Source organism: Dysidea avara, chromosome 6 (assembly GCF_963678975.1).
Source record: "Dysidea avara chromosome 6, odDysAvar1.4, whole genome shotgun sequence".
In the NCBI taxonomy this organism is placed as follows: Eukaryota; Metazoa; Porifera; class Demospongiae; order Dictyoceratida; family Dysideidae; genus Dysidea; species Dysidea avara.
This window is the reverse complement of record NC_089277.1, coordinates 25,244,619-25,255,018: the sequence shown is the minus strand read 5'-3', so window position 1 is coordinate 25,255,018 and position 10,400 is coordinate 25,244,619. Positions and strand designations below refer to the sequence as shown.

The 10,400-nt window shown below is 36.9% G+C and overlaps 1 protein-coding gene across 2 annotated transcripts; it reads right to left on the bottom strand.

The window, feature by feature from the left end:
• Positions 1–1,103: 1,103 nt before the first annotated feature.
• Positions 1,104–6,967, bottom strand: LOC136258225 (WSCD family member CG9164-like). Of its 2 annotated transcripts, XM_066051561.1 has the most exons (3): positions 6,886–6,967; positions 6,025–6,825; positions 1,104–1,558 (listed from the first exon to the last, which is right to left on the bottom strand). In XM_066051561.1, the coding sequence occupies exons 2-3, from the start codon at positions 6,626–6,628 to the stop codon at positions 1,206–1,208; spliced, it is 957 nt and encodes a 318-aa protein (XP_065907633.1). In that variant the 5' UTR covers positions 6,629–6,825; positions 6,886–6,967; the 3' UTR covers positions 1,104–1,205. The 2 variants fall into 2 exon arrangements, with proteins under 2 accessions (XP_065907633.1, XP_065907632.1); XM_066051560.1 differs by having other exon boundaries at positions 6,025–6,957.
• Positions 6,968–10,400: the final 3,433 nt, after the last annotated feature.

Below are 10,400 nucleotides of genomic sequence, written 5' to 3'. Positions count from 1 at the left end.
CTACCGTGTGTGTTGATATAATTTGTACATTTACTGATAAAATATTTAAAGTACATCTTCTTCATCTTTTCTTCTTCCTGTGATAAAGAAAAAGAAAATAGGTTATAAAGTCTCAAAGCCGGCCATAGTTGGGGTATACAAATACAAAAAGAAATGAAATCTAATCCAAAACAGCAAAGCTGTAAAAAAAGTGTGCGGCCCTTAAAAAGGCTATGGTGAAAAAAGATGTGAAATCCAAGGTGGCGGCTAAGAAATGGCTGTGATGGTATGTTAATGGTAAAAATTTTAATAACGCAATTCAGGTGAATTTTGTACCAAGACCAAGCGGCACCAAATTCACCTGAATTTTCGTTATTAAAATTTTTATCATTAACCTACCATCACAGCCATTTCTTGGCCGCCACCTTGGATTTCACATCTTTTTTCACCATAGCCTTTTTAAGGGCTGCACACTTTTTTACAGCTTGGCTGTTTTGGATTAGATACCTTTATCACCATAATTTATCATGTATCTATTGTTATAATTCCTTACCCACATTTTCACCATCCCTTCCCAAATCTGCCCCTATAAGGTTCTGCCTCGTGGAGCTATACTTCAAGTGGTTGACCAGCCATAAAAATTAAACCTGTGTCCTGCCATGCAAGGGTACCAGGACTATGCAAAAGTGAAACTTGTACTTTTGAATTAGTGGATGATTTCAATAAAATTAATGTAATTTATGGGTCATGAGATATTAGTATCCACGACAATTGACAGAGATTAATAAATCAAATATAACTTGAATTCTCAATAAACAGAAGACTAAAAATCTAGCTATGATAATTTGAAGTATTCTAAAGCTTTTAGTCCTATTGTAACACTCTTCTTTTCAGGAAGCATTTTACTACAATTGTCTCCATGACTGTTCTATTAGAATACTTTCAACACGTTATTATAATTTTGACCTTTCCCATTAGCTACACTGTTATTTTAACTACTTTTCTGTACCTTTGTACTGCCAAACTTTGATAACTTGGTATTCCTGCTACATGTAAAGTTAATTCCAAAAAGGAATTTTTGAACATCCAGAAACTCCCTTCATATGCTTCCGAAGTGTCCAATAATGTTGCATGAATGTACATTTATAATATTAACTGCAAGTTTGACACAAAGTAATATGCATAGAGCAATTAATTTACTGATTCAGAAATGAAACTTATATATTTTAATCTATGTCATAATTCACATCAAATTGATTTAGTATTACATTAGCTTCTCTAATTATGTCAAGTATTGATTGCTTCTGCTGTGGAGAGTAAGGATCAAAAGTCTTATCATGGTGTTGACGGTGAAAACTTTCAACATTTGAATTTATAGTGCACTCTATATCTCTGTCTGTATAAGGAACTTCTAGGAAGTCTAACATTCTTTTTACTTCCACAAATAAATTTGACTTCAAGTTTTCAAATTTTACAACTAAAATAGGGACTTCTGCTGACTGAAGACAAGTGGTAATATGACGTAACCATTCATTCTTCATCCGAATAACTTTCTCTTGCCACTTATCAGAAACTTCACCTGCAACGATACAAAGTCATTTATAACATGGTGTAGCAAACATTTACATTTAAAAACAACAATGGCCTAAAATCTATTCCATAACATATCAATCTGTACTCACAAACTAAGTAGACCGATTATTAATTCTTAACTCAGTGAAGAAAGGCCCTATGAATGTCTAGTATTCACCATCCTTTCTGGTGGACCTTCAGCTATAAATTAATTGTAGTCCCATTTTTGTATACCGATTTGTTTTAATGCTCTGTGTAGTAGACTTAAACCATGCAAAGTAGTATTATTAATCTTTGTCCACCGCCAAATATATATATATACCATGATCATATGAAACTTCAAAGGCGCCGCTGGTTGCATATAGGGCATATACACCACAACTCCACAGGTGAGTATATATATATATATATATATATATACCTACTTGAAGTGAGTATATATATACTCACCCAGGTAAGTATATATATATACTCACCTGGGAAGTCACGTGACACATTACTGTGTCATGATTACGGGCTGATAGCCCAACGTGGGCGGATGAACGACGCCCACACTAGCATGACTAATCACCCAGATGACTCAGGCTAATAGCCTTTTGTCATGCTAGGCGATCAATCACCCCAGCCAGTAAGATTCTGGATTCATTTTATAACCATACCTCGCGACTTCGATGATGGGTTGCAGCAAGTAACGTTGCTCCTACATTTGTTGATATGAACGGACAAGTCCTGGGAATATACGGAGATATGTTTACTAAGTCCCACAATCAATTCGATTCTTCAGTGTGTACTGAATTGCGAGAGGAACACTACCAGTGTGTCTACCATGCCAAACTATGGGAAATTAAGTGTAAGCATATACCTTAAGTTGGTTAGTGTGCATATGGGTTGTTAGCCAGTAATAAAGTGCAGATTAATTTAGAAAACATGGTATATATCAGGGGTGGATATGGGGGGGGGGGGGGGGGTCAAAAGGGGCTCCCCTCCCAAAAAGTTTAGTATACCAAGATCGAGATACTCTAATAGAGCAGTTACTCTAATAAAGCAGTCACAGTATTAGAACAGTGTGTAGTGAGCTATTTAAGGATTTTTATGTACTTTATCAGCTATAAATGCGTGGTTGGTGAGGTGGGCAGCTATTGTCAGCTGGCTGTGACATGGTTTTTTTTTTGGTCTCACCTTTATCAAACCAGAGACAATGTAGTGCCTCAGTTCATTTTTGACCCCCCCCCCCCACCCTTTCTATAAGTCTGGATCTGCCCCTGGTATATATCATATGAACCATGGCTCAACACAGTGCATTGCACTTATGTACACCCCTCCTCCTCAGTCATTGGAAGTTTACTGTTGATAAATGCCTCGGCTTCACCTTGGCATTTATCAACAGTAAACTTCCTCTGACTTCGGAGTCAGGGTGCATATAAGTGCAATACACCTCGTAGCCATGGTTTATATATTACATATATATATTTCCATAATATAAAATTATCGTGACCAAGTGCTAATCTGCAATGCATCTGAAACTCTGGCTGATTCCACCATAAATGATGCAATTTAGTGTGTAATAACATACGTGTCCAATTGAAATGTGAGATATAGCCACAAACAGGTTAACAAATATGAACTATTTTTACATCAACAATGAAAACTACAAGTCTTTAGATTGGTCCTTGTTTTTAACCTTCTTGAAGATTAAACAGAACAACCTGCCAATTCATTACTATAAAACCTGAGGTTGTATATTTACAGCACTGGTATATTGTTGGTCTTGGCCTATTCTCTGATGCCTAAAGTCTTATAAAAGAGGACAGTATATCCATTGGAATAATTCAACAGACATGCACAAGAATTCATTGCTTTTATGCAAAATTGTTAGGCCAATAAAAGATACCAGTCGATAATCAGTAGCTTACGCTACACGTGCATAATTATGTGATCCAGTCCGCGAAAAGGGGTCTGATAGCCTTTCCACACTGTCAAGTTTGACTAATCATAATTCCTCATGTTTTCACCCTATCCCCTTCACATTACACCAAGCCATAGCATTATATGCTACGGGTATACGGGGACCAAATGTCAGGATGATACCACATCCACAAGTCAAGTTACAGGTTGCCAAGTACATGCAATTGAAAAGGTTATAAGACCCCTTTTCACAGACCAGGTCACATATATCCTTCACAGTATGCCTTTTATGGATTGGAAATATTAAGAAGACTAAGTCTACTAGTATTTGTGTGTTAACAACAAAGTGATATTAATTTACGTATGTGGGCACAAACAGTTCAGTGTGGCCTGTAAGTGTACATAGAGCTATGCTCACTTTAATGTCAAGGTTACCTGTTACTGTCTGTAGGCATGTATACAGTACTTGGAGTCATGTAGGTTGTTGCACTCCCATTTATCAAGCATTGCTTATATCTGTGCTTACAATAATGTTTGATAACTGCTCATTTATTATTTCCTTTTACTGACACTCCTTCCTATCTATCATAATAACCTTTATAATTTATGCAATAAATGCAGGATTTATGTTGTAGTACAGCTGTATAGCTAGTCTGTCACCAGGTCTTGCATTCAAAATCAAGCCCAGATTTATGCCAGTTATTAACACATGCAAATTAAACCTAGTCACTTCCGTGTTAGAGCCCATTTGGATTACTACTCGGGTCAGTAGGTAAACCAGGTCCCACTTTCAGTCTTGATATGGACCACATATGTATCAAATGCAAATTGCTCTGGTGGTGCACAAGATAAAAACTCAATTGGCTCACAGCATCATGAACTATACTACATAGCATGCAGCTTTATCTCTCAGTGTATATGTGTGAGAGTTTCAAAGTGCCGGGCTCATTTATAACTACTGGACAGACCAGCTCCACTACTGGATGATCAGATAGTTATCAAGATAACTGATTAGATAGCTATCAAGATAACTAACTTATCATCCAGTTGCAGAGAGTTTGTAATGGTGCAATAACTGCAAAATTAATGGCATTGTTTCCAATGCTAAACATGAAAAAATGATCAGGATATATACATAATGCTCCCAAGGCACATTTTGCAAGGTAGGATATATGCTTTTATTGTCACTGTCAAGCAAGACTATGTCACTGTCACAGATTTCAACCTTAGTTCACATGGTTACATGTATAGAGTCATAGCATCTCCAGTGTTGGGCAAGTTACTTTGTAAAAGTAACTAGTTACATATTACTTGCAACAGAACTATTTAGTTACAGTTACATATTACCCATAAAATAAAGTAACTGTAATAATATTACATATTATATTACTTTGTGTCCACAGCCTTAAGCTGTCACGTGTGAAACTACCACCTTATCACGTGACATGATTGCGTTGTTGGACAATGTGCAAATCTTGGTTATAAGTAAGAAGCTAGTGAATAAGCTTCATTCAGTAGGCCTCGTGACTTCATTGTGGTTAGGCGTTACTCAGAGGATTACTAATGAGATTAGTAACTTCGTTACTTTAAGTAATAATATTACGTCATATTAGACTCGTTACAGTAATTATATTACTTAGGTAACGCGTTACGTTTGTAAGTAAAGTATCTTGCGTTATATTACCTGTTTTCATAGCGTATTTCGTTGTATTACTTTGTTACCACAAAAGTAATAATATTACGTAACGCGTTACTCCCACCACTGAGCATCTCCAACTGTCACAAGGCATGAAATTTAGGTTTAAAGAACAGCAATAAAAAGGAATAGAGCAAAATAACTACGCCTTTATTTAGTTAATATGCAGTAGCATAAAGTGCATTTTATATAGGTTGGGAGGAATTCAAACACAAATTCAATGTAATGCCAAAAAAAATCTCGTACCTTGTCTTTGTCATGCTGCAAAAATTGTTGCCATAGCGATGAAGTTGGAGACAAACTGGCTGCATAATACCATGATTTGTTAAAACTGACCCAATGTAACAGTGAAAGGAAAACTGGATTAATCCATGAAGCAAGAATATAGACTTAGCGAGATATGACCACTCAAAATCTGGACCTGTAATGACCATTGCGCTTGTACATAAAACCATTAGTTCCTTTGGGAATGCATGATGTCGCTGTTGCAAATCATTACCTATGGCTACAGGTAGCAATTCCAGTAGTGGATATGATTCATATATTCCCATAGATAGTAGTATGCAATCACAATAAGTGGGCATGGCTTCACATATTCCTACTGACAGCATAAACACATATTTTCTGAATGGTGGGCGTGGCTCCATGTGGGTGAGTATGCTACATAACCACATTTCCACCAATAAAATCAAGCTTGCTAATGTATGGGTCAGACCCAGATACTCAATAAAGCAGATGAGACCCAGACAAAATTCTATCCAAATCAGCTAATCCGGATGACCTGACCCAATACCAACTCTGACATGCACACAAAATTAAAATCTAGTTAAAACATCCACTTATGCACAAGTACATAAATACATGCTACTTACTAAGGTCTGTGCTCCTGAGTTCAGCAACATGCTTTGAACTAGCATTTGTAGATGTACCATCAATATGAACAGCTTTCCTTGTAAATTCAGCCAAAATTGCATCAAAAGGACTCCTAATGACATATATTAGTTTTGTAAATTTTTTAAAAGATTCTCTATTACAATTGTGGCATTTAACTGCTACAACAAACTCTGACCGAACTCCCTCACCAACCATTCCAGTTTGAACATAGCTTTTGTCACAATATACAGATCCAGTGAATACACCAGTACTGGTCTCCAATAGTTGACGTACCCAGGAGTTACCCGATCCTGGGAAGCTGACTAATCCAACCACACCACGTTGCTTCTTGAACGACAACTCCTTACATGTTTGATATTGTTTGGTAATAATAAATCTTCCATCCACAAACTCGTGAATACCCGTATCACGAACAACGGTTTTTGCTGGGCATCCCAAGAACTCTCGCTGTAGTGAAACGCTTGAATTCAATCCTTTGATGTTGAATAATTGAGCTACCATTGTGACCTCATCATCAGAGAGATTATAATCCATGAGCGGAGGGTATTTTCCGTTTTGAATTGCTGTTATCAGTTCTGACATTGTAGGCAGCTGCTTGGGAAGCTTGCTATCAGCTTCGTATGTCGTATCAGAGAGTGATGTATGGCCACGCCTTCGAGATGCACGACCTCGTCTACGACCGTGTGATCTCCGGTGTGATCGACTCAAGTCAGTGAACTGTGAGATGGACACTTCACTTCCATGGCTTTCATCGTACGGAGCATAGCCAATGCAACACACTAACACGACAACCAGTAATACTGTTACTATTATTTTGCAGCGATATTTATTAGACATACCAATCAAACCACAGGTAAACTACAGTTAAAGAATCTATGATAGTTCTCTACTAAGGCGTCTATCCGGTACGTCAGAACAATGGTTGCGGTTAGATATCTGACCACTCTTTCGCGCATTACAAGCGCCGGCGCAAAAAAAGCCCTTTGGCACTCCTTACCGTCTATAGATATAGCAGATTTTGTGACTTTTTATTCATTTCAGCAACAAAGAATTTATAAAGTAGCTATAGCAATAAGGCCAGGCAAAGCTATTTATTATTTTTTAGGCAGATTTAATATATCACTATCAGACACGCAAGTCTCACGCATCTGCATGCAATCTCACGCTCACAAAAAACGCAACTGCTAACCTCACGCATTGCAGAGTGGCTATACTATCTTCAACATTTTCCATCAATCACGAGCTCCAAGTCCAGCTACATGCGTTTATAAACGAAAATATGGCCCTTTTAAAGGTAAGTCGCCATCTAACACTGTTCAGAATTCAGCATTACAATTACCCTGGACTTCAAGGCATCCCTCTGCATCAATGCAAGTATAGTTTGAAGGTGAGAAGTTTGTTGTCTTGCGCGGAATTGCAATATAAGGTTCAAGGTTGAGCATAATCTTTTCAAAAGTGGAGACTTGGTTTGTGATACCAACCTTACATGGCTTCACGCTTATACCTAATGTTATATTCTGGTGTATTTACTGCTGTTTTGATCCGTTTTATAGCAGCTTCAGTGATTGTAATTTTGGTCAGAAACTATTTAAAATTTCTCTTTGTAGTATAGTGATGTCATTGTGTTATATAATAATAATTATGTCATTGTTTTAGTAATTTCTGGTGTGTATGTGTGGGAAGTACGCCTACAGGCTTGTCCTTTTGTACAACCCGGTCTTTTGACAAAATAGATAATAATAATAGAAAAACTAATAATTATCCTTAGTGCTCACAATGTGACAAATAAAGCTGAACAGTGTCCAAACAAATCTATTTTATTAATAATATTAGTCTTACATTTTGTTATCTGATTGTCATGTTTCCGAAGTATTTGTTGATTGTGACTTGTGATGCCACTACTTACCATTTTATATAATTAATATTGCTGATTTTTCTAGTTAGTTATCCTTGAAAATGTATTAGGTACCTGTGTATACTTAGTACTACATAATACACACGGTTTTATTTGTGAATCACTTGCTTTATTCATGTAATATTCTGAGTGGTCAGTCTACAAAGAAGTGGTCACTCTTGAGAGGTATTACCTAGCTCATATGCTGTTCTCCATAAAATAGTTATGTGATGAAAAATTCATGTCATTATTAGTTTCCTATCTAGATTTATGACACTTTGAATATTGTGTTGGTGCCATGCGATATATGTAAAAAAACATTGAAAACACTGTACACAAAAATCATTACACTGTCAACTTCTTTTGCTTATATCTTTTGATAGGAACCACCAATTGAGGTTTGCACTAAAATGACCCTGAAAAGTAGCACAATATTTTCCTTACCAATAAATGTATGGAATGTTAATTATTTAATTTAGTTGGAAACCTCTACTTATAACTAAATAAAGTAATTATGCTTATAGGTGCTTAATTCTATTTCTAAACATTAAATTTATGAATAGCATTAGCTAAAGTAGGCATTAGATCGTGTTTGGCGGGCTTACAAGTGTGGCTGTGCTATACACAGTAAAAACAAACTACTGAACGTCACTACTAAATGTAGTGAACGTCACTACTAATGTCTGCCACAATACTCACTATTATTGTGTAGTGACGTTAACTACTAATTTTGTAGTGAACGTCACTACATTGACCACCAAGTAGTGACGTTCACTGCAAAAAGTAGTGACGTTCACTACAAAAAGTAGTGAACGTCACTACTTAAAAGTAGTGAGTATTGTGGCAGAGCAATTCACTACTAAATTTTTACAGTGTACCCTTCATTATGTGATGGGTTCTATCTGAAGCTGGAAGCTACTAATGTGACATGAAGTGACCGCAGCTGAATTTAAGCTTTTATCCAACTGCACTAATATAAAAGAATACATCAAGTTTATGCGGTATGAGGAACTACCATTTAATATGCATTACACTATTACATCCTGTAAATGACAATTACTCTATTATGTTGCTTTGTGCATTGTAAGTTTTGTGCTGGCAGAGCCTTCCTAAATAACAATGGAGGCTCTGTGGCGCATTAACTGTAAATTACATTTGGTCAGGACAATCTCATTCCTAAGTGATTGTGAACCTTGGCATCTCTGTTTATATAGTACCAGCCATAGGTGGTGGAGACAGGGGGGGGCCATGGCCCCCCACTTTTATGGGACACTGCTTGCAAGAAAAGATCGTGATACTCTAATAGAACAGTCAGGATCTGGATACTCTAATAGAGTAGTCACAGTCTTCAGAGAAGCAGTGTAGCAAGCTACTGGTCACGTGCCCTAAAGTCGAATACTCAGGACATACTACTAGACGCATGCCCTAAAGTTGACTATTCGGGGCATACTGGATGCGTACCAACCCTATTATAGTTCATCCATTGTGTTTGTGATATCCAGTTAAATGATGGATCACTGCATGTAAAATAGCCATTCACACTCATAACTGGTGCCGGCACTATGTATTTTTAATCAGCAGAACCCTCCAGGGGTGTAATGCTGATGTGCAGTACAATTACAATCAAATACAGTTAATAATTATTGCACAATTATCCACCTAAAATATTTGTGTAATCGGAAAAAAATTCGTAAACTTTTTAAACGCTTTGTTCTTTGTGAAGGAAGGGTCTTATGATAAAAACCTGGATATCATCTTATTCGCCAACTCAAGAAGAGTTCAATAATCTTTGTTTGGTTGCAGTAGACTAAAGGATACGTAAGTTATGGGCGTTTGTTTACGTCACGTCGAAATGATCGTATGCAATCGATTTTTCTTCACTGATTTCGTCTCTGTATGCAGTGAAGAATGACAATAGAAGAAACAACTTACCCAGTAATGGACTCCCCTATTCGTGGCGAACACAATGGTGCAAGTTGCAACGCTGTACTGTATTGTATTTGTAAGTTACAGCCGTTTTTGTAAGCGCATGTAATTTATTTTCCCAATACTTGCTGTACAAATCGATCTTTCTGTTGTTGCTACTTTGTAGGGCTGTAACTCCAAACGTTGTTGCCATATGAGGCTGAAATTTGGCCACAGCATACACTTGACTAAGTAAATTATAAATAGTTAACAATAAAGAATTTGAAAAATGCGCCATTATGTCGGGTTATCGCAGATCCGGTCACATTTTTAATATAAGTAGGATAATTTATCAATGACAGTTACAATAAGTAGGCATCAGTAACAAAATCTCAAAATGCAGGGCTGGCCATGCACAATAAAAACAAACTAGTAAAGGTCACTACTAATGTCTGCTACAATACTCAATGGCGGATTCAGGATGGGGCATTTGGGGCAAATCCCCCCTTCAAGAAATTGCATACAAGATCGAGATACTCTAATAGAGCAGTCAAT